Below are 18649 nucleotides of genomic sequence, written 5' to 3' on the forward strand. Positions count from 1 at the left end.
CACAATTTTCATGCTTAGCCGCTGTACTACACCTAATTATTATTTCCCAAACATTAAGGTTTAGCAAACTGAGATTAAAAGAGCATTTTATGAGATCGCTGGGTTTTCTGACGTGATCGACCATATGACTGATTGTAGCCACGTGCGTCTGAAGCCTCCATCCACCAATGGCTACGCTTGTAATCAAATCAGTCTTTTTTTTTCATGTTGGTGTTGTTAGGCAGCAGCAAAGGAGTATTGTGTTTCTTCATAAATAAAAGGTTATCTACATACAAATAGAACAGTCTCACTGAATCAGAACTGAAAAGGATCTGAGTGCTTAATTATAATATCCAGGTGTCTGTGAACATTATTAATTGGTGCAGTCATTTATGGTCAGTAAGTTTTGATAGAACAATCTGCCTTGAGTCCATATTTATATCATAATACAGCATGTTTCTTCAGTGATCTGTGATGGATATAAGTTGAAAATGCGATTACATGGATTGTGGGCTGTCAGCCTATTGTAATGCAATCATTTCCACCAAATATATGTAGGCTAGTTATATAATATATAATTATATATAATTCAGCAATAAATATTTGATGTTTCAATTTGATTTCGAATCGTGTGGCCCTTCACTCACTTTATCGGAGTCAGTGTGGCCCTCTGGAAAAAATAATTGCCCACCCCTGTTTTAGAGAGAAATTAATGCAAAACCACTGATGCACGTTGCCTTCAGGGACAGTTTTTCATCAACAGTCTCTGTATTTCCCTCTAAAACAACTCTGTCTGGTAACGTTGTGTTATTATCTCATAGCGTGGTGAATGTGCAGGTCACAACTTGTCCACCAGAGAGTTGTGGAGTTGTTGGATTGTGTATTTGATGAGTTTGATGAGGGAAACCAAAAAAGAAATTCCCATGAGCCTCCGTAGCGTAGCTCTGAGCAGCTCACGGCTCTGCTCCACCGTTCTAAAAACAGCTTGCACTGACAATTAAAGGTAACGAACCTACTGCTATGACTATAGGGATTATGGCAATGGGCACAATTTGCCAAAATGTTGAACTATCCCTTTAAACTCTTAGTAGTAGTAGTTTGACTCACATCCCTTCTTGACCTCCTGCCACCTGAACTGGTGTCTGCGGACGACGGAGAAGACGGCGTCGTAGTCCTTCTTCAGGATCAGGTCCAGAGCCTCCTGGATGTGGTGCGGGTGGAGACACGGGGACGTGGCCTGGATGTTACACACCACATCCACCTCTGTTCACAAAACAAACATCCACAGAGTTAAAACAAGAAAAGAAAAGAAAAGAAAAGAATATTTTTTCTATATATTTGTCTTATCTTATCTATCTTGTTTTTAGATCATTTTCACTTGTTTCAAATAAATTTTAATAAATAGAAAAATCTGCCAGTGAAAGCAGGTTTTGTGTGCTTGTAATAAGAAAGAAAAACTTGCTCCACTATCAGATTTTTCTACTTATTTCAAGTGAAAATCTGCTTGAAAGAAGTAAAAAGTGTCTAAAAACAAGCTACTTTTTATGTGATGAGTCTTATTTTAAGTAGAATGAGATTGTTTTGACTAGAAATAAGACAAATATTCTTGGTAAGATTTTGAGTTTTTGCAGTGCACGGAAAAACAAAAAACATCCAAATACCTCCATCGTGCTCGTATGTAATGTCCGTCTTGTATTGAAGCCCCGAAATGCGAAATTGTCCCGAAAAAAAAAAAAGTCTATATTTCAAGCTTGTTTGTAGCGGAAGCTTCTCGAAGCTCCTCTTCCTGGTCCGTCAAATTTGGACGAACCTTGCTTGAAAAACAAGCTTGAAATATAGACTTATTTAATTTTTTTCGGGACAATTTCGCATTTCGGGGCTTCAATACAAGATGGACATTACATACGAGCAGCATGGAGGTATTTGGATGTTTTTTGGTGTGTCTTTTTGTTACGAAGACAGTTGGTATCCATTTGCAACCGTTATATGCACATGCACTGCTACGCCGAGACCCCCTGTAACTCAGAGAAGCCACGGAGGACTCTGAAACTTCTCCCAGCCCTTAGTCCACATGAGGGGGAGTAGATAATGAGTTGTTGAATTTCAATTTTGGGGTGAACTATCCCTTTAACGCAGTGGAAACCTCACCGACCTGGCCTCAGGTTCACAAACTCCTGGATGGTCTCCAGAGACGAGGACGAGTCCTTGGAGACCTCGGGGCTCCGGCGGTGGACCTTGGCCCCCCAGGCCTTGGCCACCTTCTCGATCTCGTCGTGGTCGGTCGACACCCAGATGCTGCGGAGAAGATTCATCACCATGGTTACCTCATTTCCCGACTGTTTTCCTTTGACTTTTATTTAACTTGACTGACGCTGATTAATAAATCCACTCATTTCATTCACAAGACCATCACTGTTTTCAGTACCAGTCCTCATAATAATCGTGTGTTTTGATATTTACATTATTCCTCCTCAGCTAAAAAGAAAAGATGATTTGATATAAAATCTAAAACATGTTTGGTCACACTTTATAATAAGTACGCTCTATTAAGCATTAGTTAAGCATGAATAAATATTGAGTTCTTCATTTGTAACGCATGAATACTCAGATGTTTTTCAGATGGTTACACAAGCAGATACTTTAGTAGAACTACTTTAATTATCTTAAAGGGATAGTTCAACATTCCAGGGTTCCTACACATTTGAAATTTCCAGATTCCATACTTTTTCCAGACCCTAATTTCCAGATTTCTCGGTAAATTAATTGTAATTATTTGTGATATTTGAGTAAATAGATGTGCATAATATTTTTTTAAAAAGCATACAATTAATCATTTGTTTTCATTATTCTGAATGTGTATGCTATTATGTGGAGATTGTAGCTGGTATAATAGTGCATACAAAATAATTAACCCAAATAACTTCAGATAAATATATTTCCATACAATAGTTTCCATTTTCCATACATTTCCAGACCTGGAAATGTATGAAATCAAATTCCATACTTTTTCATACTTTCCATACTTGCGTAGGAACCCTGACATTTTGGCAAATTGGCCCATCGCCATAATCCCTATAGTCATAGCAGTAGGTTTGTTACCTTTAATTGTCGGTGCAAGCTATTTTTTAGAACGGCGGAGCAGAGCGGCGAGCTGCTCAGAGCTACGTTACGGAGGCTCATTATGGGATTTCTTTGCTGGTTTCCCTCATCAAACTCATCAAATACACAATCCAACAACTCCACAACGCTCTGGTGGACAAGTTGTGACCTGCACATTCACCACGCTATGAGATAATAACACAACGTTACCACACAGAGTTGTTTTAGAGGTACAGTAAATACATGCAAAATCGCTGTTGAACTATCCCTTTAAAGTTATTGAATAACATCACAAAAACCAAAGTGAGGAGGAGTCACAGAGACATTTGTGGTTAAAAAAAAAAGAAAAAACATGTCACTGCAGCTGTGGCTGGTCTTGAGAAAAGACAAGACCAAGACCGGTCTGGAGAACTACAACACCAGTAAGGAGCTCGTTACTAACTCAGATCCTATAAAAGAATCACTTAAAGCAGAAGTAAGTGATATATTTGTGTTAATATAAGTCTTAAATAGTTATATCTTCCGACAGCAATCACTTACATAGAGTGTTTGGACCGAAACACGGGTCTGTCAGTCACTCTGCTCTGCTCTGAGCCGAAGAGAAAACTTTTCTCGTATCCTACAAGTTTTATCCAATGAGGAGAGAGAAAGGCATAAAGGGGCGGTCCTCTCTGTGTGTGCAGCCAAGGGATGCGCCTGAATGTGGTGACGTAGGGACGAGGACCAATAGATCCATGACGAGGGCGGGGGCTGCTAACTCCGTCGGCTGACAAGACGTTATGATGCGTTCAAGGCAACTCGTAACTCGTGTTTTTCAGACCCGTGAAGTCGTACCAGTTCGATCTGGTACGAGTTCACGGGTCAGAAGTTACGAGTGGCCGTTATAGTGACTTTCACAGGTAAAACAGGTCGGAAAAACACGAGTGGGTTGCCTGGAACGCTACAAAGTCGTAAGTTGTGACTTGAAGCTGTAATTTACGGTTTCAAAAGCCTGCCTGGAACGCAGCATTAGCGAAAACGACCGGATCGCTTACTTCTGCTTTAAATAGTCCAATCAAAAGTCAGAAAATGATAAATAAGTAGAAAATCTGGATGGAATATGAAGTTGCATTGACGCAACCTCATGTCTTTGATCATCAAAGTATCTGTTCATGGACTCATCTCATATATAAACAGTTATATATCCTAGTAAATGAGCCAGAATGCTTCCTGGTGGTGACCTTTAGACCCCGTCCTCCACTAAAGCTTGGCACTAATCTGCCCGGAGGTGTTTTTAAAACTAACAGACTCTATCACCAGCTCCTCTTATCACTTTTATGGTTCTCTGTTTATGTGCTAGTGGAACTTTTACAGGCTGTAAAACATCCGGAGTCAAAACATAAACTCATGAAACATGACATAATAATAATAATAACACAAGACACTGAAATTTTGGGATCTAGTAGAATTTAAAACCGCACAAATTCTGTATAAGGCACATCATAAATGACTTCCTGGCCATATACAAAAAAACTGAAGTGATAGAGAAGGGGGGGATACGATCTAAGAGGGAGACACTACTCTGAAAAGTATGTGTGTTTCTGTCTGTGGGGTGAAGCTGTGGAACAAGTTAACTGATGAGATCAAAAAAAAGTAAAAAATCTGGTGCAATTTAAAAATAAGTTTAAAATGTTCATTTTGGAAAGATACAGTCTTGAAGGTGGGGAATTATTTAAACGTAGGTAGGAATGATTTGACAAATGTTAAATGTCTATTTTTTGCTTGGTATTTGCATGTACAGTACATGTAGGTGTGTGTGTGTATGTGTGTAGATGGCGTGTATGCTTGTTTGTTTATGTAAAGGTACTGTAGCCTATATATATTTACATGTATGGTTTAAAGCAGTGGTTCTCAACCCAAAAGTGGGTCTAGACCCGTTCTGGATGGGTCGCGGACAACTGGTCAAAAAAGTAAATAATATTTAAGGCACATCTGATGTTGGACATGTCTTTTATTTTGAAAAATAACTTATTTTGAAAGGCACACTAGACACGTGAACACATGCAGTTGTAATGGTCCTCAGTTTCTTATTATTTGCTCTGAATGCAAAGATATCAGTTTCTTATTAATGTGGCCTGAATCTTGTTTTGTTTTGTGGGTCTTTATTTTGTGCAATTTGATATTTATGCACTTTTGTGAATATGCTCTGAATGCAGAGATGCATCAGAAGACAAATATATCGTTTTGTTGGTCTCCATTTTGTGCAGTTTGATATTTTTTTATTCACTTCCGTACATGCAGTTGTCATGGTAACTCCTCAGTTTCATTCATGTGCCCTGAAATGCACTTTGCTCAATGAAGAGCTAAATGAGTTTTTAAAGGCTTAAAAAAAAAATTCTTGATTCTATAAAAGAGGGTTGCGACTTAAAGCAGAAGTAAGTGATCCGGTCGTTTTCGCTAATGCTGCGTTCCAGGCAGGCTTTTGAAATCGTAAATTACAGCTTCATGTCACAACTTACGACTTTGTAGCGTTCCAGGCAACCCACTCGTGTTTTTCCGACCTGTTTTACCGGTGAAAGTCACTATAACGGCCACTCGTAACTTCTGACCCATGAACTCGTACCAGATCGAACTGGTACCACTTCACAGGTCGGAAAAACACGAGTTACGAGTTGCCTTGAACGCACCATAACAGTCCTCGTCCCTACGTCACCACATTCAGGCGCATCCCGTGGCTGCACACACAGCCCTGCATGCCGTTCTCTCTCCTCATTGGATAAAGGTTGTAGTTATACAAGGAAAGTTTTCTCCTCGGCTTACAGCAGAGCAGAGTGACTGAGAGACCCGTGTTTCGGTCCAAACACTCTATGTAAGTGATTGCTGTCGGAAGATATAACTATTTAAGACTTATATTAACACAAAAATATCACTTACTTCTGCTTTAATGACCATGGGAACATGTGGGTCCCAGAGTGAGACTAGTTGAGAAGCCCTGGTTTAAAGCTTAGGACATCTATAAGCTAGTAGCTTCAGCCCTGACCCTTTGGATCAGCTATGCAGCCCTGCTTTTAGAGGTGTAACAGTCTGAGTTTGCTGGTCGAAATAAACTCAAACTCAAACTCAATTAAAAAAAAAAGGAAGGGAGAGTCAGTGTATCGATGATATTGATTGATTATTGATCATCTATCTAACCTGTGGAAGCGCTGGCGAATTATAGTAATTCATTTATGTGAAAAATAAGAAATTTCCTCTTAGTCTTATTTTTACTTAAAGTCAATTTAAAAGCGTACCTTTGGATACTTAAGTAGGAAGCAAGTACTTTTTTACTCTTACTGGAGTAACATGTTGACTGAGCTACTTTTACTTGTAAAAGGTTTTATGGCTTAGGCTACTGTTGATGTGCTAGTGGGACTTTTACAGGTTGTAAAACATCTGCAGTCAAAAGATACACACATGAAACATGACATAATAATAGGCTAATAAAAAAGGAAGGGAATTAAAGTGTAGCCTACCTATCCATGATATTGATTGATTATCAGTGGTGGACAGTAACAGAGTAAATTTACTTGAGTACTGTAGCTACTTAAGTATCCAGAAGATTTGTACTTTACTTGAGTATTAGATTTCTTTGGTACTTATTACTCTTACTTGAATACATTTCCAAGACAAATATTTTTACTTTTATTCTTCTAGGAAGGCTGAAAAGTTACTACTACTACTACTACTACTACTACTCGTTGCTTTCAGGTTTGCTTTCTGCTCTTTTGTTTTCTTCTTTTTTCTAAAATCTTATTGGACACAAGCTGTGTTTGTCAGAGAAGGAAACCCTAACCCCTAAAAGCAGCACATCAGTGCAGCTGCTTTCAGAGAGTTCATTCTCAGAAACAAGAGTTAAAAGCTCCTTAAATTCATTTAGAAACAATTATAGTAATTCATTGATGTGAAAAATAAGAAATGTACTCTTACTTTTACTTAAAGTAGATTTAAAAGCATGTACTTTTGGATACTTCAGTACCTTTAAAAGCAAGTACTTTTTTACTCTTACTCGAGTAACATGTCGACTGAGCTACTTTTACTTGTAACGGAGTAAATTTTGACCAGTAGTATTTGTACTCTTACTCAAGGACTGGGGTGGAGTACTCTGTCCATCTGTGGTTATGTGTTATATTGGTTTGGTTGTGTATTAATGTTGTATACACTTATTTCATCTAACTGTATTCAGTCCTGTGCAATGTTCCCTCTAATTTTCAAAACTCCTGAGCAGAAATTCAACTCCCCTGATGAGCTGCTTGAGCGACTGTGAGCGACAGCTTAAGGGTACACACAGTACATCCACATGCTGGTGCTCTGGCCTCACCTCTCCAACTCCAAATATCAATACAATTGGCTATTACTATTATGATTAATAACAGATTATTTTATTATTTTACCTATAGGCTGCTCCATATCTAGCTCAGTTACAGTTAATGATAACAAAATACAATACTGTTTTGGCAAAATAGAGTGCATTTGCATTTATTGCCATATGAACAATCATGTCAAAAAATAACTAACATCAAGTTGGTGTCATCAACTCTTGGCACTGAAGTATTCTTGATATGAACAGTAATAATAATTCTCAAGCAAAAACTTAAATCGTAGTTGCACGAGTGTGCAACATTTTTGTCTTCTGAGCAAAGAGGTGGGGAGCAGTGTGCAATTGCACAGTAAAACACCTTAGAGGGAACAGTGGTCCTGTGTAGCCTCTTGTTGTCAATAAAGTTGTTCAAAAAAAAGTGTACCTATCGATGATATTGATTGATTATTGATCATCTATCTATCTATCTAACCTGTGGAAGCGCTGGCAGTTGGCTGCGGCCCGGAGCACCCAGCCGAGCAGCGGGACCCCGGCCAGCATCTTGATGTTCTTCAGCGGGATGCCCTTGCTGCCGCCGCGGGCCAGCACCAGGGCGGCGACGTGTCTCTCCCTCTGCGGCGGCGGCTGCAGCTGCTGCTTCGGGGTGGAGGGAGCTCCGTCCTCCGCAGCCTCCCCGTTATCAGCCTGGAGGCCTCTCTTCCTGCTGCTGCTGCTGCTGGTGGTGCTGGTGGCCATGGCGGGCGACGGGAGCCTCTCACCGCGGGGATAAACACACCGAGGTCCGGCTGCTTCCTCCGCTGCAGACGGTCGGTGTAACGGAGCGGCGCTATTTATATTAGGAGCTGATTCCGGTTCTTCTCTTCTCTTCTCTGGGTCCCAATGAGGGTCGACCACTGATGACCGGGGCTCAGTACCGCCATCCAGTGTTCATATAATAAAAAATAAAAAAGATACAATAAAATAAATTCATAGAAAATAAATAAAATATAAATTGAAAAATAAAAAATATGGTGATCCAACCTAGACGATGAAATAATCTACTCATCTAATGTGGTGTATTTATTTATTTATTTTACTTTTTTTTTTTCTTTTATTCATATGCACAATGATAAAACAAAAAATTTATTTAATAATACAAAGGCAAGGCAAGGCAAGGCATCTTTATTTATACAGCGCATTTCATACCAAGGCAACTCATTTGCTTTACATAAAGACAAAACATTAAAAAAAAGAAGCATAAGACAGAATAAAAACAAACAAAACACTAAAAACAGAGTTTTTAGAACAAAGACAAATAATTGTGCAGGAGAGGAAAAGAAGCTCAAAGGGCTCATATAAAATCGCCCCCCTCAATACAACATCACTAAAACAAATCAACCAATAGAAAAAGAAAAAGGAAAGAAAAGCAAAAAAGAGAAAGAAACAAAGAAAAAACACAATAAACAAACAAACAAACAAACAGAAAATATCCATAAAATTACAAATTAATTTCAATTATAGCTACTAGACATAAAGTATTATTTTTGCCTGAATAGAAGATACCTCACCAAACTAGTCCTAAACATTTTGTAGGACGATATTACTATTATTATTACCTGTTTGTTGTTTCTTTTTTTTAATTGATTAATTTCTGTTTGTTTATATACTTAGCAGTTTTTTTTTTCTTTTGTTTTGGCTGTGGCCTGTGTATGATTATTTTTTTTATTTCATTTGTCTTGCAGGACCCTTCCTGTGGATATGTGGGGTGGGGGGAGGGGGGGTTAAGAATGCCCTGAAAAAATGTTTTGTTGTTGTAAACATTCTCTAATGTGTGAATAAAAATTAATTGGAAAAAAAATAAAAAATATATATAAATTGAAAAAGAAATTGTTAGAAAATAGAAAATTGACATATACAATAGATAAAATACAAACTGCAGAAATAAAAAATATATAGAAATTGTAACTGAAATATTGAAAAAAAAAGTGTCACAAAAGATTAAAAAATAAAAAATACATTTTCACGAAAAACAAAACATGATGGTTGCCATATAGCTCAGTGGGTGCTGCATGTCATTCCCTCTCTCTCTGCCTCCCAATTTCATGTCTCTCTCAACTATCCTATCCATCAAAGACAAAAAGCCCCCAAATATACTTGGGAAAATTAAAATACATAGGCTATATATTTCTCAACTTTGATCTAGAAAATTGAATTAAACAAACTCTGCAGATCATCAGTTGTAGCCACAATATGTTGATTAAAGTAAGTTCTCTATGTCAAGTCACAACAAGTATCCAAGAAACTGTCTTTACAACAACTGTTTCTGTGTGAGCAGGTTTGTTTGAGTCATCCTTACCTTTCTTTTCTCTGACGAGTCAACAGTGACACCTGCTGGATGTTGAGAGCAACTGCACTGTTTTCTTCAGTAATAGATAATGAGCTGCTATAATGTTTCACTTGTTTGGTTAATAAAGCATTTTCGTATTACATAAGGTACGAGCATGCTTTTGCACTCCTTTGTCTTGACATTAGTCCATTCAGAAAGGACAGTAGGGGAGACCGGGGATGATACTAACACTTTTTGTTTGAGCAAGTGTAACTCAGTGGTTGTTGGTGCTAGAGATCTCAAATTTTGACATGTGGTACCCATATTTGTCTGCTGTAAATGACATACACTTGGACTTCTACTACACCATCACAGATTATGTAAATTAATGTCAAACACAAAGAGGTATCTTGTTACAACCTACCCCAATACCGGGATGAATTGTAACACTACTTGAGGATGGATTATTATACTTAAAAAAGATCCACACTTAAAATGTATGCAAGCACTTTAATGAATAATAAAGAAGGAACCATAAACTTGTCAGAACACAAAAATAATGATAAAAAAATAAATAGAAAGTATAAGTTGAATACAATAAAAATACATACAATAAAATAAATAAATATATATTAAATAAAATAAAGATTAATAAAGTATAAACTGTTGTGTGTGTTTTGTAGCCTTGGCGACTTGTCTCACAGATGTTCCTGGATGACTTCAGCTGCTCCCTTCTGGCGAACTTCTGCATGCAGGGACACCCCTGTATAAAATGTCAATATAAGGGGAACAGTTACAGGGTCATTCCATGAAATCGGTAACTTTTGCGTCCCCAAGAATAATCAGTCATAAAATTATGATAACAACAAATTAATATGTAATTCAAAAAATATAACATTACCATGTCTTCTCTCCTTACTATAACATCAAATTAAAGTAAATTAAATATAATTTTAAATAATTAAAATGACTTTCATGCTGATGAGGGTGAGGTTTTTGGTCTGTCCCTCACTGTTGTTGTTGTACGTCAACAGGACTTTTAATATGTAAAATGTTGGCAAAATGTTAAAATGTTCACATTTACATAGGGTTATAAGTATGATCTTACTGTAAAACAGTGTTTTTGGTAATAATATATATCAATTATTATAAATATTTACCAATTTATCGGTGTCCCCTGATTTTATGTCAACCCTGTTACCCTAACCAAAAAACCCTAGAAAAACAATGGTACATCCCAGATTTGACATGATTGACAGGAGTTTGCATCATCTCTTACCCAGGATGCTGACAGCTCAGTAACAAGTAGCTTTCTCTCATCTCTTATGTGCTATTTTTGATGGTTTTTCAAGGTTGGACCGGGGGGGACAAGCATACAACGTCAACCCTGTTACCACTTTTTAACATACAAATCTAAACAATTTTCTATTTCTCATAATATAATCAATATCTACAGGTAATTACCTTTCAAAGTACACAGTTTTTCAGGTAAGAAAGTAAATATTTCCATCACAACTATTTCTAGTTTAATTTGATATGCTGCATTAGTGCTAGCTTTGAAGCTAAATGCTAAAAATGGTTAGTTTTTTAATGGCTGCCCTCCCCATGCCAGGCAGCCATTAAAAAGCTAACCATTTTTAGCATTTAGCTTCAAAGCTAGCACTAATGCAGCATATCAAATTAAACTAGAGAAACTACTACTTGAGGTTATGTAAGTGAAACACCTGTATCTACAACACAATGGACACTATGCAAAAAATAGTTGTGATGGAAATATTTACTCTCTTACCTGAAAAATCGTTTTTTTGGCTCCAGAACAGACAGTTTTCAACTCAGAGACACGAGGCTTCACCTGTGAGCTCAGTTTGTAAGTGGGCATGGACTGTATTGATGACATCACCACAGCTCGTTTCTGAGTGGTCAAACTGAGAGTGTTACAACTATCCCTTTGTTACAACCATCCCCGGTCTCCCCTACTCACCTTTACTGTATCTAATCCCCCTCTCTCTCATGTCCCTTCACCTTTTAGACCTTTTCGTTTCACGGACCCACTGAATGATTGCTTGTTCCCTGTTCAGAGTTTCACACTGATAGAGCATGTCTTTAATCTGTTTGGTTTTGTCCTTCCATGTCGTGCTTTTCGTTGTAGTACTCGGGTAAAACGTCCCTGGGTGGGCTTGAACCACCAACCTTCCGGTTAACAGCCGAATGCGCTAACCGATTTGGCGCAATCGGTTAGCGCGTTCGGCTGTTAACCGCTGTTATTGTGATGATGTCTGACACCATCTGAGATTTATAGCTGAAAAACTTTCCCTCTGACCTGGACTCTCTCAGGTTGATGAGTCATTGTCAGTAATCCAGGTCAGTACAGTACCTGTATTTGTATTTTATGTCGGCTATGGATGGATGGATGAACCTGCATGTATTGGACCATGGAAGATTTGATTTCATCATGTTCTTTGAGAATAAACTTGACATTTTGAGATGCAAAAGTTGAAGGATCGTACAAGAAATTCTTTCTCTCTAGACTCATTGACAGTGATGTGGTTTCTTCTGTCTCAGGCACCGGGACAGAAACTTGTACCACTTTGACCTTCACTGTTGTTCTGTGTCCTTGACAAATGGAGCAGATCAGATCAACACAGAGACTGTCACCATGTTGTCATTGTTTTCATTTCCCCTGGTATTAAGGTACAACACTTATCTTCTGAATGGAGTGTTAGTTTTCAGGGCTTAGAGTATATTGATTTTTTATATTGTAGAATTGACTGCTGTTTAGCAATGACGATACAAGTGGAAACACAAACTGATGCCTTGGTTTTTTATTTTACTTGATGCTAATTATCGCTATAATTATTTTCTTATTACTTTTTAGACATCAAATCATTTCATGGTCTTTGACACACAAACCAGTCATGTCTCTTCAACATTTGTAGTGAAGGTGACACAGGAAACGGTTCAGCTCTGGCTCCATCTAGTGACAGAAACACGTGACTGCAGCTCCTGAAGTGAGCTTTTTTCCCCCCAGCTGTCTAGAAGGTCTGAAAGCTGAGTGGACGAGTCTCTGTGGCGCAATCGGTTAGCGCGTTCGGCTGTTAACCGAAAGGTTGGTGGTTCGAGCCCACCCAGGGACGGAGCTCCTTTAGTTCAGTTGTAAACAGAAATGAAATCAGATATGAGTTCAATAGGACTGACATTGAAGACTGAAATTCAATCTGAGCTCATGTCAGCTGTAATATCACTCAGAGCTGCTCTGAGTTTCCAGACACTCAGGTTCCCACACTGGTTCCAAAGATAGAAACTTCACTGATGAAAGGTTTCCACATGTCATGATGTTATTTGTTAAATTCACTCCTGGTTCTGGTTTGTCTGTTATTAAACTTTAATATAGTCATTCATTTATTTATTTATTTCACATGTTATTTGTATATTGAATCATGTGAAAGCTCCGGTGTTGATGAAGGTTGTTGTTATTGTTGTTTAAATAGTTGTTGAGTGTCTGAAAGACAACTTCTTATATATACAGTACATGTTTATTATTTATAAAATGTATGAAAAAAACAAAACAAAACAATTAACAACAAACTTTAGTGCAAAAAAGTGGAAAGAAGCAGAGGTGAGACAGACTGTGTGCATGGGAAAATTCCACAACGGGCGTGTGAACATGCAGCTGTGTTGATGTGGCTGCAAAAAAAACAAAACATAGTGGGCCAACTCTGACACAATCAAGAACAGCTAATAGCTCACCTGGGAGCGCAGCAGAAGCTTAGTTGCAACGTGTTGGCTTCCACACAGTAGAAAATAAAAAATAATCATCATCATTTAATGATATATACATCGATACAACATCTAACAAAAAGATCTAAAAACACAGAAGCAACAAACGTTGTGAAAACCAAAACACATTGTCAAAACTTTTGGCCAAGACTGAAATTTAGGATAATGTGGTGACCAGTCAGGTTGCTAGGGAGGCATGTGCCACCTGAGATGAACACCTCTGCTCTGACAGGATTTGTTCCACCACTCTGTCTCTTTGTCTGAGGTCAACAGTCAAAGGTCCGACTCTCAAGAGTGTTATAATGGATTTTCTCGTTCATGCTCAAGCTCTTCTTGAGCAACCCCATCAAACTGAGGCTACATGAGTGCGAGAGGCAAGAGGATTACAAAATCTGAACTTGAAATCAATGAACAATCCTCTAAAACCGATTAACAAACTCTTTAACTAAGATAGGGAAGAAGCAGACTTTCGTTCAACCCGGTGTGGACCAAACAGGAGGCAGAGACAGAGAGAAGTTTGGTCCTGACCATTGACCTTTACATCCCATTCAGTCTCTTAACACTAACTTCAGGAGCAGCAGAACTGAACCAGTAGAACATGTAAACTGATCCCTCTATTACTTTTCAGACCTGGTCCCTCTCTCCTGGTCTCGCTGGTCCCTGAGCCTCAGGTTGATCAGCAGCTGCTGTAAAGGACATGAACATGAGGTTAGTCAACCAGACTGAGATCATTAAAGATTTTCTCTGAGGAACATGGTTGTAAAGTGAATATCTATTAAGTTTGCGGGGACTACTGTTGCTCCAGGATGGACTGAACAATCTTTCAACATAAGGCCAGGAGTTGTTGCTTGGAAAATAAAACACATTTCATGAATGTTGCATGTTTTGTGGATTTGTTTCGATGCTGTTGCAGCTTTTTCTTGTGGAGTTGTAACTGGACTTCTTTTCTTGCTTGAAGACGTTTCACCCCTCATCCAAGAGGCTTCTTCAGTTCTGAGACTAATGCCAGAAACCCAAGTATTTAAACCCAGAGTGGGTGGTCCTATGATTGGTTTCTGGTACTCAGTACTCAGAAGCCTCTTGGATGAGGGGTGAAACATCTTCAAGCAAGAAAAGAAGTCCAGTTGCTTTTTACTACAACTCCACAAGAAAAAGATGACCTGGATGACTGAGAACCTTCACGGACATGCTGTTGCAGCATTAGCACGAGTATTATCATTATATGGAGAATAGTTTTGTCATGGAAAGATTAGGCTACTGGGGGTTTTGGGCCAATGAATCGCCTACTAGCCCCTGGCTGAACTGATTCACTCACCAGAGACACTGAGTCGACATGTGGCTGAACTATCTCCATACTCAGTGAGGATCTGACACCATCCAGAGTCCTCAGCCCTGAGTCTGGACACATGAAGTCTGACTCGTCCTTCTCTGAGGACGTCTCTGTCACACTGGACTCGTCCTGAAAACTGTTTGTCCTGAGACTTTGTGTCCTCAACACCCTCAAAAAAGTCATAGAAGACTTTGGGGCCTCTGTGATAATCACTGTAAAGTCGACAGAAGACGATGAGAGGCTCTGCTGAACCCTGAGTGTTGGTGAAGGTCCACTCCAGTGTGATGTTGTGGTTCTCCTCTGCCTGATAGGAGCTCTTTGTCACCTTCACTACAAATGTTGGTTCTGAGGAGACAGAGGGAAAGTGAGGAGCAGACTAACTGAGGACTTGTATCAGTTTGTAGAGAATAAAGTGAAGGAGTAAACTCACCACAGACACAGGAGGTCAGTGTGAGGAGCAGCAGGAAGCAGCACATCATCTTCTCCCTGTCACAGGAGACACTAAGAAACAATCAACCAAACAAAGACCAAGTTCATTCATTCATTCATACTTCCAGCATTCATCTTGATTGTCTTTTTAAACCCAACCAGTGCTGCCTTCACTGTCCTGGAGAATAAAAGCAGCAGCACTGATAGAAACCTTCAGACAGTCTCTACCTGAACCAACAGCAGCATCAACACACTGAGTCTACACTACATTTACACCAGGATCAGTGCAACAATGATCACTACTTACTGTGGTGGAGACACATGGAGCTCCTGGCTGGTCTCAGTTCAGTGAACTCAACTCACTGCTGGTAGAAGAGATTTATATTGTTTTTTTAGCACCTCCTCCAGCTCCGCCTCATGTTCATGTGTACATACCTGGGCTGGTGTTTATGTTGCGGTTGTTTCATGAGCTAAGGTTACCTCACACTCACAAATTGAAGTGGAAAATAATTGAATTCAAGTTTTGAAACTCTTTGAGTGAAACTGAAACTAATTGATTCCACCTCAGTTTCACCAAAGATTATGTTCATAGTTTGAAGTACTGAGATTTTCAGAGCTGCAGAAAACACACAGCAGACCTGTCACTGGTCTGATATGTTATATTAGTAGGGGAGAGTGGGGCAATGTGAGACACCGGGTAATGTGAGACACCCCCTATATCTAGAAAACGGAACACATTGATGGTCATCTGACCATTATGTTTTCAAGCCCCTTCCATTTCCCCATGGCTATGAAGGAGAGGAACTCATGATGCTGTGGAAAACATGTTTTTTTCACAAAAATATGATTTTTGCATGTAAAAGTAAATTTTCTTGCTGTCAACTTAATCAACTGTTGTGCCAAAGCAAATTGATTCAGGTAGAAAAACTTATATGATACATGATGATGAACTACCAACACATAAAACCATGTGATGATGCTGGCTGAAAATTAGCCTGAATTTCTAAGAGAGGTCGTTTTTTCTAAAATGGGGGTGTTGGGGTAAAGTGAGACAAATGCTGCGGGGTAAAGTGAGACCATGGATGTATTATAATAAATCCAAGAGTGAGACACTGTGAGCACACCATACACAAAGATTCACACTAGAATCACGTCCCCCAAGCCAGAAATCTTGCGTGATCAATGATCTGTAGCCACACTGCTTTGTTATGCTAGGTGCTCTCAGTCAGCTTGTTTATTTATTGGTTAATTAACTCAATTTTAGTCACATTCCACTTTGTCGGCTCCCCCCACACACAAGAGGACTTTTGATCAAAATGGTCACCATTGTCGGGGCCTACAACCTGACCTCCAGACTATCTAACTGGTTCTATCTGTCATTTGAATGTTAATTAAAACATTTTGTGTTGTATTTGATTTTGGTTTTGAGTCACTTTGCGTTGAGAAAACAAAAGTGCTTAATTGACCAATCCCCATGATTCTGTTACTAGTCCGACATTAGTTCTGGGATGTGTGGTTGTCAAGCTAGCTGTCAGGACTCTAGCTGTTACAACATGTGTTGTTATGGTAGTTTCAGAGTGGAAAAAGTAAGTGGATCAGTTTACCCCATTGATTTTTCTAGTTTGTCTCAGTTTACCCCTGACCTGGGGTAAAGTGAGACACGAGACCACTTTTTTTTGAACAATCATATTTTCACTGTCCTTCATCCTAAATACATTCTGATAATTTCCATTGCTAGGAAACATCCTGAATTAATGGGAAATGTGTAAATTTTACTGATAAATCATTTTAGCTCGCTTAGAGGGGAGCAAATGTAAAAAGTGTCTCACTTTACCCCACTCTCCCCTACAGGAGCGTAATGTGAGGAGGTGAGAAGGTTACAGTTGATGCTAATTATCGCTATAATTATTTTCTTATTACTTGTTTGTAGACATCAAATCAGACACACAAACGTGTCACGTCTCTTCAACAGTTGTAGTTAAGGTGACACAGGAAACAGTTTACTTCTGGCGCCATCTAGTGACAGAAACACGTGACTGCAGCTCATGAAGTAGTTTTTTTCTCCAGCCGCCAAGAAGGTCTGAGAGCTGAGTTTTAGGTTTCAGTGTTCTTTAGCTGAGTCCTCAGCCCTGAGTCTGGACACATGAAGTCTGACTCGTCCTTCACTGAGGACGTCTCTGTCACACTGGACTCGTCCTGAAAACTGTTTATCCTGAAACCATGAGAGCTCATCACCCTAAAAAAAAATGATACAAGACAAATGGGCCCTTGTGATCAGTGAAGAGTCGACAGAAGACAACGTTGGGCTCTGCTGAACCCTGAGTTTTGAGGAGTTTCTCCAAGGCTCAATACCAGACAATTCTTCAGCTTTTTAAACTATTTCAGAACATTCAGCTTTCACCTTTCATGTTCACATCCAGTCTTTTCAGCATTTCTTCACATTTTCCACTTTCCAGAAAATTTTCTTTTAGAAATTTTGGGTCATTAAAATACGTATGTGCACACAGGAGACTGGTGACAACTTCTCACATTAAAATAGAGGTTTATTTACAAAATGTTCATATTTCATACACACAAAATCCACACAGTAACATGAGCACAGTGTTAACATCTACAGTACATTCACTCATTCATCACAAGTGTTATTGTTAATTGTAAGACACTACAGGTGAATAGGGTAAAACATTTAACTATAGCAGATATTACCATGGAACTTCCCAATTTTTTATGTTTAAATATGTAAATGAGGCAATATTTATTTAAATATGCACCATTTAGCATGTATTTCTAGAACAGAAATCTGAACAATGGATGAAGCTACTTTAAAAATTCTCATTTTATTTTGTTGACATATTAGAAGTCAAAGGTTTTTACAGAGGGGATTTCTGGATATCTGTAAATGAGAAAATGGTTACCAGCCAATGAAGACAAAATGAAGTAAAATAAACACATTAATGTGGATTTTCTACCATTTCTCTCCACTTTTCTGACATGTTAAAGTAGCACTATTGCAAACACAGCAGTTATACTAATGAAAAAACTTAAATATGCAATAAATAGGTCCAGGGGAGCCATAACTATATGTACACAAAATATAGCCAACAGTGTGGGGCCTGTGGAGCAAATGCAGAATTCCTTTTTGTTATGAGACAAGCCGCCCTGGCACTCAGCTCCACCTCCTGAATGGCACGCTTTGTAAAGAGGATGAGGATGTTTATATCTGATACGCTGCACCACCGGCTCCATCTAGCGGCCAAACAAAGTATTGGAATTTGCGATAGTGCTATTTTAAGGAACCAAAATAGCCCATAATCTCAAAATTGATCAATGCACCAAAAAGCAATGTTTTTGCCTGTAGTGTCTCACCTTAAAAAGTACAAGTAATCATATTAAA

General features: G+C 38.8%; 1 protein-coding gene, 1 long non-coding RNA gene and 1 other non-coding gene across 4 annotated transcripts in view; 1 reads left to right on the plus strand and 2 right to left on the minus strand.

Moving 5' to 3' along the window:
• The window catches only part of cmasa (cytidine monophosphate N-acetylneuraminic acid synthetase a), a 29264-nt gene extending 21071 nt beyond the window's left edge, over window positions 1–8193 (minus strand). The window contains exons 1-3 of one of the 2 annotated variants that reach the window (XM_085759679.1): window positions 7887–8193; window positions 2132–2274; window positions 1087–1242 (exon numbers count right to left, since the gene is read on the minus strand). In XM_085759679.1, coding sequence (XP_085615805.1) covers window positions 1087–1242; window positions 2132–2274; window positions 7887–8149 — 562 coding nt within the window. In that variant the 5' untranslated portion in view covers window positions 8150–8193. The remainder of the gene's footprint in view (window positions 1–1086; window positions 1243–2131; window positions 2275–7886) is intronic. The other variant, XM_085759680.1, reaches the window with a different exon arrangement.
• The window catches only part of LOC146968613 (uncharacterized), a 236224-nt gene that overhangs the window by 94301 nt on the left and 123274 nt on the right, over window positions 1–18649 (minus strand). The window lies entirely within an intron of this gene.
• Window positions 12780–12853, plus strand: trnan-guu (transfer RNA asparagine (anticodon GUU)). Its single transcript has one exon. It is a non-coding gene; the product is annotated as a tRNA-Asn (tRNA).

The sequence above is a fragment of the Trachurus japonicus genome, chromosome 18, assembly GCF_045865225.1.
Source record: "Trachurus japonicus isolate A0001 chromosome 18, Traja_1.0".
Classification (NCBI taxonomy): Eukaryota; Metazoa; Chordata; class Actinopteri; order Carangiformes; family Carangidae; genus Trachurus; species Trachurus japonicus.